Source organism: Macaca thibetana, chromosome 3 (genome assembly GCF_024542745.1).
Source record: "Macaca thibetana thibetana isolate TM-01 chromosome 3, ASM2454274v1, whole genome shotgun sequence".
NCBI classification, from domain to species: domain Eukaryota; kingdom Metazoa; phylum Chordata; class Mammalia; order Primates; family Cercopithecidae; genus Macaca; species Macaca thibetana.
The window spans coordinates 7,597,090-7,621,138 of NC_065580.1; the positions used below are offsets into that span (position 1 = coordinate 7,597,090).

At 51.8% G+C, this 24,049-nt stretch overlaps 1 protein-coding gene across 3 annotated transcripts in view; it reads left to right on the top strand.

The window, feature by feature from the left end:
- Positions 1 to 24,049, top strand: part of PRKAG2 (protein kinase AMP-activated non-catalytic subunit gamma 2) — a 324,067-nt gene that overhangs the window by 110,146 nt on the left and 189,872 nt on the right. The window contains exon 1 of one of the 3 annotated variants that reach the window (XM_050785865.1): positions 21,611 to 23,444. The exons of the other annotated variants lie outside the window; for them this stretch is intronic. Within the exon in view, the coding sequence (XP_050641822.1) occupies positions 23,351 to 23,444 (94 nt within the window). The 5' untranslated portion in view covers positions 21,611 to 23,350. Of the gene's footprint in view, positions 1 to 21,610; positions 23,445 to 24,049 lie in introns of those variants that run through there. 3 annotated transcript variants of the gene reach the window in all.

Consider the following 24,049-nt stretch of genomic DNA (forward strand, 5'->3'; position numbering starts at 1 on the left):
GGGGTCACACAGGAATGAAAATCAAGTTATCAGGCCAGGGCTAATTGGGGAATTAGGCAAGATGAAGAATTTATTTTAGGTGCAATTAGGTAGAGTTTTAAAATACACTGTAGGATTTCATTTAACCCTACAGTAACTGTTATGGGTTGTACTATGTTCCCGGCAAAAATGGTTGGTTTGTGGAAGTCCTGACCTCCAGGACCTCAGAATGTGACCTGACTTGGAAATAGGGTCATGGCAGGTGTAATTATTTAAGATGAGGTCATTCATGTGGGCCCCCAGTCCAGAATGACTGGTGTCCAATGAAGACGGACACCCAGGGAGCTGGTGGAGCTGAGATGGGGATGCCGTGGTGCCTGTGATCCCTGGAGCTGCAGGGCAGGAAGGGCTCCACCAGGTTTCAGATGGTGATATGGTTTGGCTTCTTGTTACTACCCAAATCTCCTGTTGAATTGTAATCCCCACATGTTGGAGGAGAGGCCTGGTGGGAGGTGATTGAATCATAGGGGCAGACTTCCCCCTTGCTATTCTTGTGATAGTGAATGAGTTCTCACAAGATCTGGTTGTTGAAAAGTGTGTAGCACTTCCCCTTCACTCTCTCCTTCCTGACGCCATGTAAGACGTGCCTGCTTCCTCTTCGCCTTCTGCCATGATTGTAAGTTTCCTGAGGCCTCCCCAGCCATGCTTCCTGTACAGCCTGCAGAACCGTGAGTCAATTAAACCTCTTTTCTTCATAAATTACCCAGTTTCAGGTAGTTCCTTCTAGCAGTGTGAGAACGGACAATACAGATGGACTGCGGGCCCACACACACCTTGACTTAGGCTCCCAGCCTCCAGAGCTGTGAAGGGATAAATCCCATTGCTTAAGCCCCCCCGGCCGTAGACAGCAGTCAGAGAACAGACACAGCAAATGTCTGGGAAAGCATAGCAGACAGGATGCTCGGCCTTTCAGCCATGATCTTCTCTTGTTTTCAGTGAAGCAGAAGGCAGGTGTGTTACCTTGGTGTCCCCACTCCAGCCTCCCCATGCTTCACAGATGGGGAAGGAGTCCCTGTCTGTCCCCAACCTTGAGGCCTTGCCTCTACCTGCTGGCCCTGCCCCCACATCCTGGGGCTAAGCCCTGACCATCCTGGCACCGCCTCCACCTCCTGGCTCTGCCCCTGACCCACTTGCTCCTGGGAGCATGGTTGGGTGAGAGGGAGGGCAGTGTCAATGGGTCATGAGGTCTCCGGACTGCTAGTGGGACTCATGAACTAAGGAGTTGACAGCACCCATGTAGCCATCGCAGTCCTGGGATGTCTCTAGGCACCTCCCTGCTCTCCCTGGGTCATCTGACAGGTGGAGAGCTCTTGGCACTGGGGGGTGAATGGTCAGAAAGTACTGGGTGGTGGTAACAGGTCCTTAGGCCCTCAGCCCAGGTGTCAGCAAATCGGAGCTGGAGTTGAGTGCTCGTTAGCTTAAAGGACAAAGCAAAATGAAAAAGCACCCAGGGAAGGGCGCCACTCTGGGTCTCTGGACAGCTTTTCTCCCTCCTAGAGTGCTGGTCTTTCCATCACTCTCCTGGGCTGGGCCGTGCTCTAGCTTTGGCCCAGGGCAGTGGCCTGAAGTGTCCTCTGTGGCCATTAAAGCTGTGATTGCAGATTTGTCAAGCGGCTGCTGCACAGATGTTTCCATCACCACTTTTACTATGTCATTCCCTTGCTGGAGACGTTAGAAAACTCGAACTGCTTGCCAGATCAGAGCCAGCCTCACCCCCCAATTCAGACCCCGTCCACCTGCGCAGACACTGCCTCCCTCCTCTGCCAGGCTCTCTGCCCGTCCCAGCCCTGTCTAACTTGGTTTTAACTTTATTTGTGCCCCTCTCCACCTGGAGTGTGCCTTTGTCCCTTTTAGACACCAACTCCTGTAGAGACGCACAAGGAGGAAAGCAATGAGGCTGCATGTTCTGTCCAGAGCTTGTGGGTTTCCAGCCTGCAAGCCCCAAAGGGAGCCTGGGCTCAGAGCACTGTCAGCTGCAGATGGGTGTTAGAGCTCATCAGGTGACACAGGCAGCAGCTATAGCCCTGGACGGCATCAGCCAGACCGGGCACGGCAGCTGGAGACAGACAGCTGGGTATGGCTGGCACAAGAGGGAGGGCAGAGGCCCAGGTCCATGAAAGAGGCCAAGGAGGCATGTGGGTCACAGAGGCCCAGAAGAGTCCCTCAAGAGAGGGGATGATCAGCCCTGGAGGTTCGACCAGGCTTTGGACTTGGCAGGTCATTGGTGATTTCCAAGAGAGCAGCTTCAGCAGCCAGGAAGGGAAAGAAAGCGCGTGGGGCAGTGGCTGAGGAGCCAGCAAACTTCTTTCAAGACCCTGGGGTCAGACGTGCAGGTGGATGCATCTGTGCCAGGAGCTTGGTGCTTGTACAAGAGCCAGGAGCTCCTCTGCCTCTCCCAGCCCACCCCTGCGGTCAGGGTGGGACCACATGATGGAGTTTCACCAAAGGGAGAGGACAGTTGTCACTTCCCACCCAAGACATCAAGAGCAACCTGTGCCCTCGACTCTGTGACTCTGTGCCAGGATGGCTGGAGGTGGAGACACAGGTGAGGAGGGAGCGGGACAGCGGGAGACCTGCCTTGGCTGCGTCTGACTGTGCATGGCCTTTTTAGGTCAAACAGCCAAGATTCCGGGGCTTAGTTCTTACTGTGGCACTTCCAAGCCCATCTGACAATTAAGGCGAGCTGGTAGCGAGGGGATGGATTCACGTTAATGGACGTTTTCAGTTGGTTCATTGTAAGATGGGAGAACCACATGCAGACTGAGAGGGGAGGAGCCGGTAGAGGGAGCAGGGACAGCGCTGTCACGACTCGGGAGCCCTGCCCATCTCTAGTGCTGGCTTTTGTCCCGCTCAGGCTGCTGGCCCATTTGCTTTAGGGGATGCCTCCCGTTTGTCTCCATGGTCCTGATGAGGCTGCTTGTCCTCCCAGACCTGCCCTTACCCCAGCCAGCCATCAGTCAGGGAGCCGCGCTTTGGGCGTGCGTCTGAATGTGCCGTCTGCTCTGTAAAGGATGCTTCTTAGGGTTACAGATGGACCTCTCTTGTGTCCCCCACCCCTCAGTGTTTAGCAGTGAGCTTCAGTGGGGTTTGAGTCCAATTCTGAACACATGGCAATCCTGCAAGGCAGCTGCTCGTCCTGGCAGAAGGCAAGTGGCTTGTTCTACAGCACACAGCTCAGGGGTGCTGGTCGATGTGTGTGGGCTAGTCTGCCCCAACAGGATGCTTGGCATAGTTTGCCTCTTTTCCACCAAACCCCTGTATTTTGCTCCCATGAATAGCTGACCTGCCCATGCCAGCCTCCCTAGCCCCTGTCCTCACTGAACTGACACTGTCTCTCAGTGGTGGCTCCCTTAGAGGCTCCCAGTGGGCCACAGCTGGGCTTCTTGTGCCTGCTCCTTAAGCTTACATATACATTGTATATGTAAGAATTGACATACATGTGTGAGCACGTGTGTCAATGCTGTGAGATAGCCAAGGCTCCTTCCTTCATTGGGCGCATTCTTGCAACATTTGCCTGCCTACTGCAGAAAGTCACTCTCCACCCTGGAGATGCGTGTGGGGGAAGCTGCTGCCCTCGGCTACCACACAGGGCCTTCCTCTCTTCTTCTCCCCACCTGTCCTGGACCCTTTCTACCCCTAAGTCTATCACATTTGTCCGTGTGCACAGTTTCTTCCTCTCTGAGGTGCGCAGCAGACTGTGCTAACCCGTTGGACAGTGGCTGCCTCTTGTTTCTTCATAGCAGAACCTGGTTTTACTCAGGGCCTGGCCCCAGGCCATGAGCTGTAGTTGGTCTAGTTCAGTCGAAAGTATCCCTTTCCCACATGCCAGTGAATGGGAGAAGTCGGCTAGGGTTTTAAGAAAAGCGTGCCTCCCCTAACAACAACAAAAAAGACACACGAGGATAAATTTCCTTTTCTTCCTTTGTGGTGTGGGGACATGGTTTCTAGGGCCACGAGGACAAAGGCCAAGGCACAAGGTGGCTGAGTAGAAAGTTGGGCAGGTGATTCTCCACGCAGTTGGCAGCGCTGATGTCATTGCCTGATGGGTCCTCCCACCTGTTGCACAGGGAAACTCAATCCACTGAGACCACAGCATCGCAGCAAAGAAAGAGTTAACTGACATGAGTTCGGCCATGCCATGCGGGAGACAGTTATCTATCAAATCAAGTCAGTCTACCTGAAGGCTCGGAGGTTAGCAGTTTTCATGGATAGTTTGGTGGGCAGGGACTAGGGAATAGGTGCTGCTGATTGGTTGGGGATGCCTTCAGAGGGGTGTGGAAAATGACACTGACCCCGCCTCTGGGTGGGGCCACAGGACCGGTTGGGTGGTGAGTCAGGAGTCCAGCTGAGGTCAACTGGTTGCCAGAAAAGCAAAAGTCTGGAAAGACATCTCAAAAGGCCAATCTTAGGTTCTCCAATAGTGATGTTATCTACAGGAGTAATTGGGGAAATTACAAATCTTGTGACCTCGGGACAATGGCTGCTTATCATTTAACGACACCTACATCGTAGCAGAATTTAGGCCCCTCTCATAATCCTAACCTTGCGGCTTCTCATTAGTTTTGCAATGGTGTTTTAGTTTGGGGAAGGGCTAGTATCATCCTGGCTTTAAGGTTAAACTATAAACTAAATTTCTCCCAAAATTAGCTTGGCCTGTGTGTGCCCAGGAGTGGGACACTTGGAGGTCAGAAGCAATATGGAATCAGCTATGTCAGATTTCTCTTAACAGTGATAACTTTGCAAAGGCAGTTTCACTAAGCTGACCTGCTTTGCAACTGCCTACCTACTAACTGGTCATTATTGTAGGTGATAAGCATCCTTGTGGTTTAGCCTCCTTCCAGTTATTTTTTTCTGTACCTGCCATTAAGCCATCCTAACTTTATCCTGACACATCTCCTTGCCCCAGGCGAGCTGTGGACAAGGTGTGCTGTTTGGCTGAAGGCAATCATGGCCAAGCTGGCAGAGCTAGTCTGGAATCTTCCAGACAGAGGGCTGGAAGAGGGGTGGAGCATGGGAGCACAGATAGACTTTAACTGCCCCCATGTTGTCAAGGAAAGGAAAGCAGAGTGAGAGACTGGGTAGTGGGGTGGGTGCTGCTTTGGATAGAATGGCGAGGGAAGTCTTCTGTGGTAAGGAGACCACAGTGGAGCCAGAGAGAGAGCCACTCAGAGGTCTGGGGCAGAGGAAATGCTAAGTGCGTGTTAGCAAAAGCCTCATGCTGTAGGGCAGTCCCCAGCTTTTAAAAAACTCTCTCACCCAGGCGCAGTAGCTTATGCCTGTAATCCCAGCACTTCGGGAGGCTGAGGTGGGCGGATCACCTGAGGTCATGAGTTCGAGGTCATGGCCAACGTGGTGAAACCCCATCTCTACTAAAATTACAAAAATTAGCTGGACATGGTGGTGTGCATCTGTAATCCCAGCTACTCGGGAGGCTGAGGCAGGAGAATGGCTTGAACTTGGGCAGCAGAGGTTGCAGTGAGCCAAGATCCTGCCATTGCACTTTAGCCTGGGAACAGAGCAAGACTCTGTTCCAAAACAAACAAACAAACAAAAAACACCCAACTTTGTCTCGAAGAAGTAAGCAAGCAAGCAAGCAAGCTGATGGAGACAGGCTTCTTGGAGACCCAGCTGCTCAGGTCTGAGCTCTGCCTGCTGTGTATTCACTTCTAGGTTCTCTCTGGCACGCCTCCCATCTCAGCTTCCTTTTTTAAAAAAAGGAAAGGCTAATTTTTGATAAATTCCCACATAATCTGCAATGAACGGAGAAGCTCTGTAGGAATGACCTGATGCTACCCCACCACAGTCAACATCTTGGGACAGCCGCTCAACCTGGAACCCCGTACTAGAAGGAAGAACGTGGATGTTCAGTCTCTCCTTCATTCAAGACAATGTGGACTCAATATTGGACGCCTTTTCACCTTTATTTTCTGAATGTTTGTTTACATCTGATTTCACCTGTAGAAAAAGTCTGGGTGAGAGAGTAGGTCTGGGTTCCCTTGGCCCTGGGAACAACTGGCCAGGCTGAGCACATCTCTGGTTTTTCTGGCTTTGTGACAGAGTGACCACTAGGGGGTGACATAGCCTCACATGTTGAGTCTGATACTGAGAGCAGGTTGCTCCTGCCTGGGGGAAAGCAGCAGGGGTCGTTCCTGCCTGGGTTTTTTCCAGCGTGTGAACCTTCACATGTGCCTCCCAGACAGAAGAAAGCTGGTGTTAGGAGGAGACAAGGATACCTGCCTGCCCAGGCCTTTCAAAGGGGAGTTGTCTGGCACAGAGGACATTCACCCGCGCCACGTTATGTGAGAACCTGCTAAGTGCTGGGAGCTGGGGATGCAGCAGTGAATGAGCCCATCCCTGCCCTCGTGGGGATTCCATTCTAGGGACAATCGGTACCATATGTGGAAAAGTGTTATATGTCCCAAGTGCCAGGAGGAAAAACAGTCAAAGGAGAGGGGCTGCAGGGGTGCTGCTCTATGTGGTCAAGTCAGCAACGTCTCTGGCATGGAGACGTTTGGCCAGTGGTGATACAGCCAGGGAGAGGACCGGTGAGGGCCATGGCGTGCCTGGCGGCGGGACCCATAGTGCAAATGTCCGGAGACGGGAGCAGCCTCTGAGCTTGCAGGGAGCTGGTCAGTGTGGCCAGAACCAAGTGGGGAGGGAACAGGTGCAGGAGTGAGGTCAGGGAGTGGGGCGGGGCCTTGCAGGAGAGGTCAGGATTCCAGGTTTTAATTGAGCGATACAGAAAGCCATCAGATGTCGATCGGATGCAATGCAGAGAGATGTCTGGCAACTGTGCAGGAAACAGATGGTAGAGACAGAGCTGGGGTGAACAGCGAGGGGTGTCTGCAGTGGATCTGGAGATACATTAGTGTGGTCTCCCGCCTCCTCAGCGACCTCCTTCAAGTCCTGCCCGCTCCAGAAAGCCTTACTGGATTCTGTTTGCCTTGAGCAATCTGCCAGAGCCCTGAAATATAGCTGTTATTTTAAGTCTCTTTGCAGTCTGTGTTCTCTCGTGATAACTTCCTATTGCCTTCTTGTCTCTTTAAAAATCACATACTGAGCTTTTCATGCACTTGCCTCTTATTTTCCCAAGCTCTTCCAGTTCGTACCTCCTCATCCCCCCAGGACCAGTCAGTGCCTTCGGGGTTTGGTACCTTCGGGGTACATTGATGGTCACCCAACGTGGAAAGAACGCCATATCTCTGGGGACTTTGGATCTCCCTGCTCTGTTTTCCTGTCTGTGGGCTCCCAGCTCCTAGAGCTCAACATGCCCTTATCCTTTTCCCTCCTCCCTCAGATGGAAACGGTTCTGGCAAAGATATTTAAGATGGACATTACAGAACTTAAAGGTGACATATTTCAGGGGTAGTCGACACATTTATCTCATAACTCAGAAAGAATTCCTAGCATCAAAACCAGATGCCACAGATTCTCTTTTTGTAAGCGACTGTCTTCCCAGAACCCTAAAATCATGCAGTGGTGGCTTTTAGGGAGTGAGACAAGGTGGCCTTTGGCCAGCTGGCCCCCACGGAGCAAGAAATGGCATCTTGTCTGATGGGGGCAGCAGGGCACACCCAGTAACTGCTACTGACGGAATCAGCCCTGCTGGACATTGGGACATTTTCTCTGTCCTACTAGAAAAAAAAGAGTTGAAAATCACTGACCTAGACAGCCACCTACTTTGATTACACTGAAGGCTACTCTCTGTGATGACCGTGGTGTCTGGTAGGGACAAGCACAAAGCAAAAGGCGGAGAATATACTCCGACAGCCGGGGAGTTTGCCACTGCCCAGGGAAGGTTTGTAGCACTGAGCTGGTAAAGCAGGGCCACAGGGCTTCATCGCAGCAGTGGTTTGAAAATGTTTTGACTGCAGCCCACAGTAACAAATCCATCTGATGTCATAATCCAGCACGTACAACACATCAACAAAAACCCCATTTTTTTACTAAACAGTATTGACCCCCGACTATGTGTTTTCTTTTCAATTCTATTGTTTCAGCTGCTTTATCTGACCCACACAGTTGATTTCATGATGGGTGGTGGGGGCAGTGGTTGCGGTTTGGAAAACACCACCCTAGATGGTCAGAGAACAGCAGAATGCGTCTGGAATGCCTTTGAGGCGAGTCTGGTTTGGGGGGTTCTTGAGGCACAGAGAATCCACTGGATGGAAGTCAGTGCTGGGTTTCTGCCAGAGATGAGGAATGGTACATGTTCCCCCTGTCCGTTTCCAAGACCAGCTCACAACTATGACCGAGGTCATGTGTATTTTGAACATCCAAAGAAATTTAATTTTCTCTGTTCGTGGTTGAATCCAAATCTCCCATTCCACATGGCTGACCCCCAGCCTGGGGCTGGCGCTGTATCTCATTCTGCTACATCTGGGGATCTTTTCCAGAGGGTCTGTGCTGAGAGCTGTTTGAAATTCGAAAGAGTCTTTCAGAGAAGTTTATTTAACTTGTAAAACTTCGGGTCCTTTCACACCATTTCCGCATTGGATCACACACAGCTCTTCCTTTATATCCCAGCAACTTGAGTTTATTTTTCAAATAAAAGTCTGTTTTCCTGTAAAATGCCAAAGGTTTTGTGCTCTGTGTGGAGGAATGAGCCCAAGCTTTTAAGACTTTAATCTAGAGCCTCTGAGTCTTGCATTTCCATGCCACGGGCTCCCGAGGCTGAGGAGCACCCTGCTCCAGCTTTCCCTACAGAACAAATGCCAGGCAGTGGTTCAGCGGGCATCAATAGGGCCATTGTCCCTAAATACAGAGCAAGACCAAAAACCAGGGGGTCAGACTCGAGTAATTTTAGAACTCCAGAATTTAGACCTGAAGCTTGCTGCTGATTACTCTGCAGAATTGCAGCACTGACCCCTTCCGAATCGTCTCCTGCAGATGGCCCTCGCTCAGCTGTCAGCCCGGGTCCTACCTGGAATAGGGCTACTCTACATACTAAAAGCAGATGGAGTTTAATACAAGGACGTCACAGTTCTGATTATGTGGCTGCGTGGTTATAAAGGTGAGGAAAGAGCTGAGACTCCAGACTAGAGTTTGGGAAGCGACCCAGCTATGAGTAAGGAAAATCCTTTCCCACCCCAGGTGGGAGAAGGGAAGAGGGCAACGCCGGGATCCCTGGCGGGGCTGGAACCAGGAGCTGCAGTTGGTCTGTCTGGTAGGAACGGGAGCCAAAGGGACTGTAGCTAAGGTCAGATGTTGCCCAAGGTGTCTCCCTGTCCCCTGCCCAGTGGGAGCCTGGACACGTGGCAGCAGGGGTCAAAGGTCAGCCCCTGCATCTAGGCAGAGTAGGGGTGAGGATTGAGCATGAGAGCAGCGCAGGGTACCCGCTCGCCTGGAGGCACCACTGAGTCATTGCGTGTGCCTGAGCCATGTGCTGAGCTGGGTGCCTGAGATGCACCCACAAATCCATCTAGGGTCCCTCCCAGCATCGCAAGGACAGGAAACCTTTGGTGCCTCGGAGGCAGAGAGGTTCCTGGGGGAACTCTGGCGGCTCCGACGTTAAAAGGAACCCACACTTCCTTCATTGCAGTCACACATGTGATGTGTGCTCCTGGGGCATTGCTTGCGTGCCCCACACATGAGTCATTTTACTCCTCATTTTCAGAGAGGCCACGGGGGCCTGTGGGACTCTACTTAAGCTGCAGAGGTGAGACCTGCTTTGGGGGCAGAGGGGCCTGTGGCTGCTGGCATCACTGCTGGTCCAGGAGGAGAGGCCTGAGAAGAGGAAGAGACCGATGGGGGATGGGAGAGGAGGCGGGAGAGGGCAGTGGAAGTGTTTGTGTTTGCACATGAGTAGAGACACTGAGGACTTTTCTCCACTTCCACCGGGGAGGGCCCTGCAGCCTCCTGGAGGAACCTCGTGGTGTGCACAGGTGATTTATATCATTAATACCAAAGAACACGAGCGACTGCTAAACTGAGTTGCTTTAGGCATGGCTGTGAAGCTGGGGAGGCGCGTGAGGGGCCGTGGCCCTCGTGGGAGCCCCATTGCTGCCTTGGAAATGACTCTGCCCAGCAAGGAGAGGGGTCTCTTCAAACAGGAATTGACAAATGTTTCCTGTAAAAAGCCAGATGGTAAATGTCTTAGACTTCGAAGGCCACGTGGTCTCTTTTGCAACTACGAAGCCATAGACAAAGTATAAACTAATGGTGCAGCTGTGTCCCAATAAGTATTTATAAAAGCAGGTGGCCAGCAGGATTGGGCCATTGGGTAGTAATTTGCCAACTCCTGTTTTTAAAACATAAATCTGATCATGTCATCTGCTGTTCAACCCCTTGACGCCTCCCCAGCACGTTTAAATTAAGTCTCCAAACCCCACCACACATGGCCTCTGAGGTCCTCTGAGGTAACCCTGGGCTGGCTCTGACTTCATTTGGTGCACACCCACCCCCCATCTTCCTCTGCTCAGGCTCCCTTAGATGCTCAGCATGTCCCCAGGCCCTCTGCCTGAAACACCCTGAGATGCTCAGCATGTCCCCAGGCCCTCTGCCTGAAACACCCTGAGATGCTCAGCATGTCCCCAGGCCCTCTGCCTGAAACACCCTGAGATGCTCAGCATGTCCCCAGGCCCTCTGCTCAAAACACCCTGGAGCCAGAACACCCTTGAGGCTGTGCTGTGCCTCCCAGATTCCCGATTCCTTCAAGAATGAGGAACTCACTCCCAGCTGTGGGTGTGACAGACAGCCCTCCCTCAGCTAAGGAGCGCCACATCGCCAGCCTTCAGCCCCTCCCAGAGCCAGTCTGTGCCCAATAACCGGCCGATGTATGGACATAAAGGACCAGCCCCCGACCCCCGCTCAGGACAGCTCTAAAGGGGCATCCGAACGCCAGAACTCTCTGTCGGGACTTCACGGGGTCTCCATCGCTCCTCTGTCGGGCCCGAGAGCACTCCCTGATGTACATCCAACGTGCTCATTTCCATCCCAGAGCCTGCTTCTCAGGGAGCCTGCAGCGACCCTGCCTGCAGATGGACACAGGTGGGGTCCCTTCCTTAGGTCTCTGCTCCATCGTCCCAATAACACAGTGGCCTTCGGAAGGAAGGGAGGCAGGGGAACTGAGGGGACCCCGAAGGTAGGGCCTGGAGAGGTGCTGGGGAGTGAGGTACTCGAAGGTAGGGCCTGGAGAGGTGCTGGGGAGTGAGGTACTCGAAGGTAGGGCCTGGAGAGGTGCTGGGGAGTGAGGTGCAGCAGAGGGGGGGCAGGTGGGCGGGAGAACAGGGACCATATGAAGCCAGAGCCCAGCCTCCCTCAGGGCTGCGCCCTGTGAGTTGTACAAAGGGCCCTGGGTCTGTCCGAAAATGTTGCCATGATCCAGAATTACTGTGAGCTTTACCCTTTACCCGACAAAAAAGATTGACTCTGGCTTGCCCAAGGCTGCCCCTAAGCCCCAGTGCTGGCCCAGCTAATGCAGGCACCCTGGTCCCCCTTTCACTGGCCCCCGCTGGAGCCTTCCGGACCAGGGCAGCTGATGAGGTCTGAATACTGGGGCCGAGCAGACTCCGGAAAAACGTGACTCATCTTGCCTGCCCACAAAGAAAGGAAAAGTATGTGTGGCATCCAAGTTTCCTGAAAAGTTCAGCCAACACATTGCAGAGTTATGTGGCCTGGCACCCTGTGTGGTCCCTGGGGACAGCGCCCTCTGGCGCCAGCCTGGCAGATGTCCCCCACTAGGGCTGGCCTGCACATCCTGTGTCCAGGCCATTATTATGATTTGGGAGAAGCCAAGGAAAAATTCCCAGAAGAATCTCCTTGCCCTCAGCGAGTCAGAGAGTCCTGTAGTTCCCTCAGGGCCTGCTTCAGTGATGCTCCCACCTTGGGAGACAGTAAAAGGCAGCGCTAACACGTGCTGTCACTTAACACTGTAAGTAAGAGTGGTAGTAAGTAAGACCCGTAAGTAAGGCCCACTGTAGCTCTTTTTCTTTTTTCGAGACAGGGTCTTGCTCTGTCTCTCAGGCTAGAGTGCAGTGGTGCGATCACAGTTCACTGCGGCTCAAGCGATCCTCCCACCCCAACCTCCTGAGTAGCTGTGACTACAGGTGTGCACCATCATGCCCAGCTAATTTTTACATTTTTTGTAAAGACGGGGTTTTGCCGTGTTGCCCAGGCTGGTCTCAAACTCCTGGGCTTAAGCGATTCTCCTGCCTTGGCCTCATAGGCACAAGCCACTGTGCTCAGCCTGTATTTCTTAATTCCTTTTTTAAAATAAGACTTTAGGGCTGGGCGAGGTGGCTCATGCTTGTAATTCCAGCACTTTGGGAGACCAAGGTAGGTGGATCACTTGCGCCCAGGAGTTCGAGACCAACCTGGGCAACATGGTGAGACTCTGTCTCTAACAACAACAACAAAAATCATTAAATAATAAATAACATTTTATTTTGACAATTTCAAACATAAAGTCACAAAAATAATATAAAGAGTTCTCATATCCTCTTCACCCAGATTGCCCGATGTTAGCATTTCAGCAGATCTGCCCGTATCTCATTTCTCATGATCTCTCACTGTGTGTTTATATGAACTCTGAACCCCTGAGAGGAATTTGCAGACATCATATCCCTTTACCCCTAAATATTTCAGTGGATATTTCATAAAAACAGGGTCATTCTCCTAACCACAGTATAATTGTCAAAATCAGGAAATTAGCGCTAATATCATGCTATCAGCTAAGCTGCAGGCTTCATTCACGTTTTGCACCTTGTCTTTGGGGCGTCATTTCTTGGAAGAGGGGATCCCCAGCCACACGTTTTGTTTCGTTGTCCTTTCTCTTCAGTCCCTTCATTGGGAACAGCTCCTCAGTCCTGTCTCATCTGTCACGACCTGAGCCTTTTTCAGGGGGACACAGGCCAGTTCTTGTGTCGCCTGCCCTTGGCTTTGCGTTTTCCTGACATTTCCTCACCATCAGAGCCAGCCTGCACCCTCAGGAGGGCGTCCATCTGTCCATGTGCTGCCCTGGGCTTCCGCATCTCAGCCCGGGCACCCGATACGGCCGCGACACCTTCCCGGTGAAGTGGGTGCCAGTCACCTGGTGAAGGGGGTGTCTGCCGCTATAAAATTCTCTACTTGAATAAAGTACTTCCCCCTTGTCACCAGTCAGCGTTTCAGGGGAAGCTGCTTTGGGATTGTGTAAATATCTTCTTTCTCCTTAGACTTTCACTTGCTAGTTTTAGGATCGATCCATATTTCTTGCCTGAATTGTTACTATAGTAATTACAGTACTATAATTAGTATAGTAATTACCAAAAAGTGATTATCTAAATTTATCATGAATTCTACATTGACTAGTGGAGCTCCTGAGAACCTGCTTTCAGGGACAGAGAATGGCCATGTCCTCTGTTTGTGAAATGCTTTGCAGCTTACAGGATATTTTTGCTATTCTATCTCATTTAATCACCTTGAAACCCTGTAAAATGGTCTCTCTTATGGGAGAAATGTGGAAGAATAAACTAGCTCAGAATTGCATGCCAGTGGGTGAACTGATGTTGCTTTAGGGTTCTATGTTTGACCTAGGTGTTTTAAACCTTTCTACCTGTCACCTTGTTTTCAAATATATTTCACTGTAAGAAGAAACAGATCTGAGGCAAACTTCAGCTCAGCCCCCCTCATAATCTAAGCTAGGGGTTTCCTCATGAGTGACATGCAGGAGCAGGTGGATTGCTCTGTGACCGGCCCAAGTCCGGACACTGGAAATCCTGCCCCGTCGCCTGGAAGTCAGAGACCACAGATCAAACTGGCTTTCTGCTGAGCCCGGGAGTTAACCGGGTCCTTCTCCAAGGCTTCGGTGCATTCCCAGCTCACTTCAGCATTTGTAAGAGAATTGAATAACTTAAAGAGAATTAAACAGAAAACCCAAATGGCTGGCCTGCAGAGTTTCCGAATCTGGTTTTCAGAAACCGTTGCCTGGTGGCCCCCGTTGAGCCAAGGGCTCAGCTTCTGGGCCATGGAGCAGCTGGAATCAGGGCAGGTTCTTGCTGGTGGAGCCTTCAGAGCTCTTGGCCTGGTGTGCTCTTGGATGCTGAGCAACTGCAGGGATGCCAGGCACCGTGAGAAGGGACTGCAAAGGGCCCCACCGAGCCCTCATGGGGGAATGTGATGCCCCTTCAAGATTTTAAGGAGATCCAGGGATTTCTTACTTTTTGGGTGCTGCATTTCGGCATGCTAAAAATAATTATTGTGATTGTTTTTCGCCTTTTTAGTACTTATCTGTGTTTTTAAAATCAAGATACCCTGTTGTCTCTGCCAGTTCTCAGTGGCGTTAGATATCACTGGTGTGAGTGGAGCTGTGTGAGCTGAGGTGCTTTGTCTCTGCCAAAACAATCACCCTCTTGTCACTCAGAGACTCAGGCTCCAGTTCCTGTGGTCACCACGAGGCTGTGCGTGACCATGAGTGTGTCGGGCTGACGTGGAACAGAGGCATGGGGGCCTGAGTCAGGACGGAGGGTGCTCCACAGAGGTGCCGGCTCATAAACACCTCCTGGGGCAGGGACGGGGAGGCCCCAGAGAGGCGATGTGGCGATCTCAGAGTCAAGTGCAGCAGTGACCTTTAGAACTTTCCATGAAATATGACACAGTATTTTGCAACCAGCAGGAGAGCTCTAGCAAATATGTGCTAACGCGTGTTGCTGCTCCCCGGCCTGGAGGGGACCCGTGCCCTCTTACATAATGAGATGTGGTTTGGAATGCAGCCGTGCAGGGGACTGCGTGCTTTTCAGGTACTGCCTCGTGATCCACAAAGGTTCAGGAGGAGCCGGAAGTGTTTGAGTGGTGCGTCCTCACCTGCTTCTGCGGGGGTCTACCCAAAAAGTCACCCTCTTGTCACTCAGAGACTCAGGCTCCAGTTCCTGTGGTCACCAGGAGGCTGTGAGTGACCATGAGTGTGTCGGAGCAGGGGCAGCCCGGCTCCTGATGACCCCCGGATGAGGAACCAGCAGAGCCAGCATCAACCCCCACAATCCCACAGGCTGCCCGCGGATACTGGGCAAATCGTTGAGCACCTCTGAACTCTTGGGTTTTAAAACAATTTTAGTTCTTGAGCTGAATAGTCGTGGCTGGCCTCCCTATCATACAGCACGGTTGAGAAGAATGTAGGAAACCACTGTGGGCAAAGTCTCCAGCTCTGTACAACTGCAGGGTGCAGGTGACTAGGGTTCCCGCTGCCCTGCTCTGCTGGCAGATCTCTCGGTCGGCCGCGCTGATTCTGTCTGTGCGGTGCTCCCAGGCCTCAGCAGCCCTGCCCTGGGAAGCGCCAGTCTCATGAATGAATGGAGGCGTGTGGAGGGAGGGTGGTTACACCGAGTCTCAGTGACTCTTCTCTCATCTGGGTCCCCAGTGACAACTTCAAGGAAACTATTTGCAGCTTCACATAACATGCAAAGTGGCTTCGATGAGAAGGAAAGCTTGGGGTCTTTTTGAAAATTTGGTTTTGATATAATTGGAAGTCCAGAGATAGGGTGAGCTTCAAGGGGCTTGACCCTGTCGTTATTCATGGGCTGCCTGGAGGAGGAGGCAGTTTGGCCTGATGAGGCCCTCGGCTCTCAGACACCCACTGCAGGGGTGGGGTGGGGAACAAGTGGAGGCTGGGCGCCAACAATGGTGTCTGCAACAGAGACCCAGAGTCCCATTCACCAGGTGACAAGGCTGGGGTGGGGCTCCAACCTGCAGCCTGGACTAGCACCAGGTTAGTGGGACAACATGTGCCACATGTCCTAGCACTTCTCCCATGCCATTGGAATGTGGCCCCCGGGGCACCGGTGGAGAACCTCCAGCAATTAAAGGGTTTACTCACATGTTTTGGGTCACCAGAGTTTGGGGGTGGGGGTTACATATCAGAGCCACAGGAGCGCCGTCACGTCTCTCTCGTGGAAGGGTGGACACCTTCGCGCCATTTATCCTAATGCACAGGAAGCAGGGGTGACCACGCTCCATCTGCGAGCCCATCTGCAATTCCCCTGACTTCTCCTTCCTCACCTCTCTCGCCCCCAGCTCCGCTGTGTAGTGCACAGTCTGGCTGTGGAATGTTTTGCAGCATCCAGATGGGGGTGCTGGCGCACCTGGTAGAATCCAAGTATTAGAGTGAATGGGACCCAGTGCCATGGCCTCCTGCAGCCCAGCCCTGGCTGGCCAAGCCTGAAGCCCTGCCGAGGGCAGGGGAACAGTCAGCACAAACTCCCTGGCTCCAGAACAGCCGCCAAAGTGTCCCCCAGGAACACGACATGCTGCTCCCAGGGCTGCCGAGCGTGGAGCAGCAGCTGGCTTGCTGTTCCCTGGCCCACCGTGCTGCTCCTGAGTCACCTGGAGGAACTCAGTAAGCGCTCCTTTCCTTTCTTCTGTGGGTGAGATCCCTGCCATGGGGGAGCTTTCAGTCTCACTGGGGAGAAAATTAAACCAAAAGCCAGAAAACAATGAAGCACACTAACAGTGTGAAACGCCTCGTGGTGGTGTTCTTCCACACTGTTTTATTTTTCGAGTTGTCAAAGGTAGGTTTGTAGTCAGAAATCTAAAGAACAGCCACCAGAAGACACATGTAAAGAACATGCGTTGAATGAGCTGAGCTCTGATGTCACCCCTTCCCAGATCTTACAAACCTAGTGTTGGAATGGTGACCTGGAAGCCTTGGCCACACAGCACGGGGCATTGCTAAGAGATAAAGGCATCTGGCACCCCAGTTACCTGGTCCCGTGCCAGGCTTTGGGTTGCAGCACCAACCAGGGGTGTGAGTTTTAAACTGTGATCCAAAAAGGCCCTGGCCCTTTTAAAATACATTAGAAAATACGGTTCCTATTTGGGAGCCATTCGTTCCTTCCTTTTTCAGCCCCTCCCTTCAAAAAAGAATTCTGAGTGTGGAAAGCATTCTGTCAGAACGAACTCTGAGCGGAGTCACAGGTGTGGCAGCGAGTTTCCCCTGTATTCGTGTGGGACCAGCGGCTGGCGGAAACAGAAGAGGGGGTTTGGTGTCCCTGTCCACCTGTGAGTGGTCAACTTTCCCCCGCCCACATGTGCCAAAGAACGGGTCCTTAGCCCCTGCCCTGCAATGGGAAGGCGCCACCTCTCCCAGCCCATCAGCGTTCATCACTAATCATGGGATCCAAAGCTTTGTCCCTCATGTGAGGAATTTCAGGCCTGTGTGAGTCAAACAGAAAGACCCCAGCAGTGAGGAGCTTTTCGTGCCCCACCTCTGTGCTCGGCCACCTCGAAGTGGCCTCGGGGAGGAAGCGGCCGGCTTTGTGCTTCCAGAGCATGGTGCACCCACGTGGCAGGTCACCTGACTCGTCCAGTCTGTGTTACGAGATGGCTTTAATGCAAATAAGGACTTTTTTTTTTTTTTTTCCGAGATGAAATCTCGCTCTGTTGCACAGGCTGGATGGAGTGCAGTGGCACAATCTCCGTTCACTGCAACCTCCGCCTCCCAGGTTCAAGTGATTCTCCTGCCTCAGCTTCTCGAGTAGCTGGGACTACAGGTGCCCACCACCACACCCAGCTAATTTTTGCATTTTTGGTAAAGACAGGGTTTCACCGTGTTGGCCAGGATTGTCTCGATCTCTCGACCTCTTGATCCACCCGGCTCAGCCTCCCAAAGTGCTGGGATTACAGGCATGCGCTGTAGTCAGGATTTTTAAACATGCTGCTTCTTTTGCCTTTTCATTTCCCAGCCTGAAATCAAAACTCAGGATGTAGAAAGAAATTATTTTCCAAATCCCTTCAGTCCGCAGTGGTCCTTGGGAGTCCTGTGGGATTCAGGGTAGGGTGTTCAATGGCTGACGAATTTTCCCGTGCACATCAATGAGAAAGTATGGAATAGTGGAAGGATGTGAATTTGGGAATCAGGGGTCCACATGAGGGGCAAGTCCATCTTCTGTCAACTTGCCAGCTGTGCCATCCTGGTCAAACTAGTTCTCTGACCCTCAGTTATTCGTCTTTCAATGAAATGTTGTTAATTATGCCTGCCCTGCTCATGTGTGGGAAGAATGAAATAAAATAATAACTGTAAGGTGACCAGCACCCCAGCTGGCGTATGCTAGGCATTCAGTAAATGGGAGTTATTATGTTAGTAATAAAATATGGTTCTTAGAGGACAGGAATGTCTGAATTATTTGTAGTACCCCATCCCTTCAATCAACAACTGCCCTGTACACTTGCTAGAGGTTTAATAACTACCTGTTGAATGAATGACCATTTAAACTCAAGCACAGAACCATCAGGCCTGCCTAAGTTGCTGGTTATTTTCCACACAAATTTAAATACATTTACCTTCAGTCACTAAACTTTGAAATGTTCTTTTTTTTGTTTTGTTTGTTTTTGTTTTTGTTTTTGTTTTGAGACAGAGTTTTGCTCTTGTTGCCCAGGCTGGAGTGCAATGGCGTGATCTCGGCTCACCACAACCTCCGCCTCCTGTTTCAAGCGATTCTCCTGCCTCAGCCTCCTTAATAGCTGGGATTACAGGCACGCGCCACCATGCCCAGCTAATTTTGTATTTTTAGTAGAGGCAGGGTTTCACCATGTTGGTCAGGCTGGTCTTGAACTCCCAACCTCAGGTGATCTGCCTGCCTCGGCCTCCCAAAGTGCTGGGATTATAGGTGTGAGCCACCGCAACCGGCCTTGAAATGTTCTTTCTGTCCGTTGTATTATATAGTGTAAGAATAGTACACTGGCTTAAACAAAACCTTTTCATTTGCCTTTTAATCAAATCTGCCTCTTTCTTATTGGGATACTTGTTCAGGTCTTTTCATAAAGATGTTTTGCTTTGTTTTATTTTATTTTATTTTATTTTATTTTATTTTATTTTATTTTGTTTTATTTTTTGAGACAGGGTCTCACTCTGTCACCCAGGCTGATGTGCAGTGGCAGGATCATGGCTCACTAGAGCCTCGACCTCCTGGGCTCAAGCAGTCCTCCCGCCTCAGCCTCCCAAAGTGCTGGGATTACAGGTGTGAGCCACCACACTGGGTGTTATTTTATTTTTAGCTTGAGAAAACAATTTTTGTTAGAAGCTGATTTTTTTAAAAGAAAAAAAAAGACATCTACACATGAAACTCCTAAACTTACCTACTTCCAGAATTTAATCACAGTACGTTTGGGCTACTGTATTTAACAACAGAAATCATCCAACAGTATACCGAGGACCCAGCTGGCGGTAGATTTTGTGGCTTGTTTCTGAAGGCTGGGGTCCCCCACTCCAGGCATTGATTTGGCCTGGCCTGGGTTCTCCCCTCTTCTTCACACCCTCCAACCCCGAAGGCCCATCTCAAGTTCCCTTTCTCCAGGCAGGGCCACACGGGCCCTCTCCTCTCCTTCCTTTGTGCTGGCGACACTTGCAGCCACAGCTCACATACTCACAGCTTTTGCATGCAGTTAGCATTGTTTATCTTTGTCTCCAGCTCATTTGCAAAGTCACTGAGAGCAAGACCTATTTTGTGTGTTCATTCATGCATCCGTGCTACAAATACCTGATCCCCATATCTATCTATCAGTCCCAGCAGGAGAAAGGAGGCACACTGAACTTTTTGGATCGTTGGAGGAGAATTGAATAAAGACACTACTTTCAAAGGTGTGGGCAGGCTGCCAGGAACCCCCAGGGCTGGTGTAGTAACTCAGGTTCATATCAGCAGGGCTGCTGCCAGTGCTGTGCCCGAACAATGAAGGAGCTGGTCCCTGACCCAAGACAGAAGGCTGGGGGAGGGTTTCTTTGAGAGGAGCTGAATTCTTCCCTTGGGAGATGACACAGTGAGGCCAGAGTGACTCTGCAGGGATGTAGGGGGCTATGACAGCCTCAGCTCCTCCCTCCTTCTGGCATCTGCTGTGCCCACTGTTGGCTGCAGCTAACCAGCAGCCTGGGAGGAGCCTGGCCGTGAAGCCCCTCCAGTCGGCTCCACCAGGGAGCAGGGGCAGCTGGAGGGACTGCAGGGGTTCAGGGTGACTGTCCAGTGCCTCCCAAAGTAGATGCCTTGCTGGAGGCTTGGGAGATCCCCACGATGGGTGAGGCCTGGGCCCCTACCTTTTTGGGGTTCCCAGTCTTCTCTGTGGCAAGGGCCACATTCACATATAGAGTAGAAGAGCTAAAATCTTTCAAAGGAGGGAAAAGTCCCTTCTTTGGGGAGTGATGAGGGAGGCTTCACTTGGGGGAAGGCACGGTCTCTGAATTGGGCTGTAAGGGTTTCACAGGGTTTCAGCAGGCAGAGCTAAAAACCACGGGCTTAGGAGGCAGGGCAAATGGTGTAAACGAAAGCAGGTAGGTTAGAAAATTCCAGCCAGGTGTGGTGGCTCACACCTGTAATCCCAGCACTTCGGGAGGCCGAGGCAGGTGGATCACTTGAGGCCAGGAGTTTGAGACCAGGCTGGGCAACATGGCAAAACCCCATCTCCACAAAAAATACAAAAATTACCTGGGCGTGGTGGTGTGCACCTGTAGTCCCAGCCACTTGTGAGGCTGAGGTGGGAGGATCACTTGAACCCAGAAGGCAGAGGCTGCAGATTGTGCCATTGCGCTCCAGCCTGGGCAACAAGAGCAAAATTCTGTCTCAATATAAATGAATGAATGAATAAAGGCTGGGTCATGCCTTGTAGGACTTCCTGACCTTACAACATTCAGCACAGCACCAAGTAGACAGTTGTCACTCAGTCCATTTGGTAGAAATTGCACGAGAAAAGTTGAGACCATAGTTTCTTGATCTGCTAAGCAATGGTATGACTATGAGGTCACTCTAGACAGAGATGGGCCAGGTGCCCTAGGCGGGGAAGGACAGACTCACACATCTTGACAGAATGGGTCAGGTCCAATCACGTGAGCAGTTGCTCTACCAGTCAATCAATGGCATCTGAAGTGCTAGAAGCAGCTCCAGCCACACAGAAGCCACGCCAGGGCCCACCAGGCTTCTTGGGAGCTGGAGTGTGTCCCCTGTGGATGGAGGCCCCATGGCAGTGGCAGATCTGGGCATCTCTGGCTTCTGTGGATGGAGGCCCCATGGCAGTGGCAGATCTGGGCATCTCTGGCTTCTGTGCATGGAGGCCCCATGGCAGTGGCAGATCTGGGCATCTCTGGCTTCTGTGGATGGTGGCCCCATGGGAGTGGCAGATCTGGGACACATCTGGTTTCTGTGAATGCTGGGCCTGTGGAAGTGGCAGATCTGGGGCGCCTCTGGCTTCTGTGGATGGTGGCCCCATGGGAGTGGCAGATCTGGGATGTGTCTGGTTTCTGTGGATTGTGGCCCCATGGGAGTGGCAGATCTGGGACATGTCTGACTTCTGTGGATGCTGGCCCTGTGGGAATGGCAGATCTGGAGCATCTTTGGCCCCTGTGGGTGGAGGCCCCGTGGGAGTGGCAGATCTGGGATGTCCCTGGCTTCTGTGGATGCTAACCCTGTGGGAATGGCATATCTGAGGCGTCTCTGGCTTCTGTGGATGGAAGCCCCATGGGAGTGGCAGATCTGGGGTGGGAGCTGAGATTCCAGGGGTTCATCTCACAGGGTAGAATCGAAGACTTCCCTTGGTCTCCCTCCTGCTGTCCTAGCCTGGAGCCATCGTTATCTCATCAGGCATCTGCAGTGACTGGGCCAACAACTCCAGTGGCACTGAGCCCTGCAAGTGAAAGAGGCGAGAGAAAAGGCATGAAAAGCAGCCAGACCCAAGTTGGGAGGCTGGACCCGTGGTTCCTGGGGAGGCCTGGGCTCCAGTGGCAAGTGGCTGGGGTGCTTCCACCGCACACCCCATCCCCTCGTTTTCGGACGAACCGTAGATAATAACAATTCCACTGAAGCAACTGATGGCGTTGCAGTTTTGGGAGGTTATCCCACCCTAATGGGCGGCCAGGAGAACCCAGGCTACTAATCTTTAGCTCGGGGGTTATTTAACTGGTCTGACATAGTCTCCTCCTCATGTGCATAGTCATTTGAGAAGAATCAATTACTGTGAGAGGTTCAGACTGTTGGAACTTGGCTAAATCTCTCTCTCTCTCTTTTTTTTTTTTTAATAGAGATGTGGGTTTCATTATGTTGCCCCGGCTGGTTTTGAACTCCTAGGCTCAAGCCATCCTCCCACCTCAGCCTCCCAAAGTGCTGAGATTACAGGCGTGAGCCACTGTGCGTGGTCCTAGACTAAATCCTAAAACGACCTGGTCTAGTCTTAGTTCACTAAGGGGGAAACTGAGGTTCAGAAATGGGAAGTAACTTTTTGATGGTCACAAAGCTGGTTAGTAGCAAAGCAGATAACTTTAGTGAGGCTATCAGCCAAAAAGTCGAGGATTTTTTTTTTCTATCTTGTGCTTCCAAAATTTGTTTTATTTAGTTGCAAAATATATACAAATTATAAATGTTTTAGGTTTTATTTGGTCAGCGGTTTGGCTTAGGAGTCAAGGAGATTAAAAACGCCAGTCCTGGTTCTACCACTGGCCACAGGATCTTGGGGAAGTCAGCTCCCTGTCCTGAGCCTGTTTCCCCATCTGTCATAGAAGGGAGTTGGACTAGATCGCTCTAAAATCTCTTCCAGCTCTGTCATGCTGCAATTCTCAGCAAGTCCAGAGCTCAAATTACGCATTTGCTGAAGACCTTCCGTTAAATTCCGGTCGGGCAGCCGTATCCCCTCCTTGAAGACGGCGCTGCTACTTTCATTGAGTGGAACCGAGTCAAAGTAGATTCAGCAATTTCCAGCCCAGGGACTTGTGTGGCTTCTCCACCCAGCAGCAGCCGGAGCCTTCTGACCCCGTGGGGCCCTGGAACCCATGAATCAAAATAGTTGTGTGATGTCATGTCACAATGGGAATGTGCTCCGGCCAATTGGTGCCAAGAATTGTCTGCCCAGGGTGGTTTCCTTTTACAGTCTGTTTAAAGAGACATCATGCACGGCTGCACATGACTTGCAGGCTTGTGCCTCCTTTGCCTATCTGGTCTTCCCTCCTTTAATTTTAAGGAGAAAAAAAAAAAAAAAAGCCCTGGAGAGTATCAGTGAGCAGCTGACCTTAACTACATCAACAAATCCCCTGCGAAGTTCTGTTTGCGCTTCCGGCAGCTTCTTGCTACTTAAGGACAGCCGAGCTGACGCTCCAGCTGCTGTGGCCGGAGGTGCAGCCCCGTCAGGACGGCTCCACTCCCTGGCGCCTCACAGACTCTGGGGCTGCGGTGAGGTCGCCCTGAAGACCCCCTGGTGAGGACGCTTGGACCCGGGTTGTCACCTGAGCACAGGCTGCCACTGTGAGCTTTTGGGGTGCCCCGTGCCTGTCGGGCTGATGCTCCTCTGGCTCCCTACCACCTGGGGCTGACACCGGTTCTGTGGGTCCTGATATGTTCACCTGTCGCCACTCCTGTGGCCACAGCTACCCATGAGGCGCTTTGGGAGTCTCAGGAGCAACAAGAAACACAAGGACCAAAATCGAAGCACGGAGAGGCGCCAGTCGGAGCCCCATGGCCTTTTCGGTAGGACTCTGCCCATTCCCGAGCCCCTGGTGGTCTGTCCTTGGGAGGGAACCCCACGGCGTGTGTGCACACCCTCCTAAACAGTAGCTGTTTCCAGCCACTCCCTTCCAACGGGGGTATAACGTCAGGCAGTGGTTAGAGGAATACGTGGGAAGTGTTTCCTTGCTCTTGGCGGTGCTGCTGTGGGGAGCCGCCTGACAATACTCTTTCTGAAGCTGTTTCCTTTCTTGCCCCACCTGGCTCCGGGAGGCTAGTGATAGATTGGATTTTCATTCATTTATGCAAAAACTGTGGCTTGGGGAAAGTAAGAGTGGATTGGCACTGTTGTTTTCAGCTGTTAAAAATGAAACGTGCATGTTTAGAGGAATCTGTTGGAGGTCAGGAAGAAAGAGGTCTTCCCAGGTTCTGTAGCGGGGTAATCTGACAGATCGTGGGCTAATGTGGGAGGGGAAACACCTGCCTAATTTGCGTCCCATGGGGAGAAGCTTGCATTGTGGTCTCCCTGGTCTCTGGCAACTTCTGCAGCTCCTTCATGTGCAGGGGGTTGGGGTCCGGGCAAATGGAACAAGTGGTGAAGCATCTGTGGTTCAGTATTTCCAAGGACC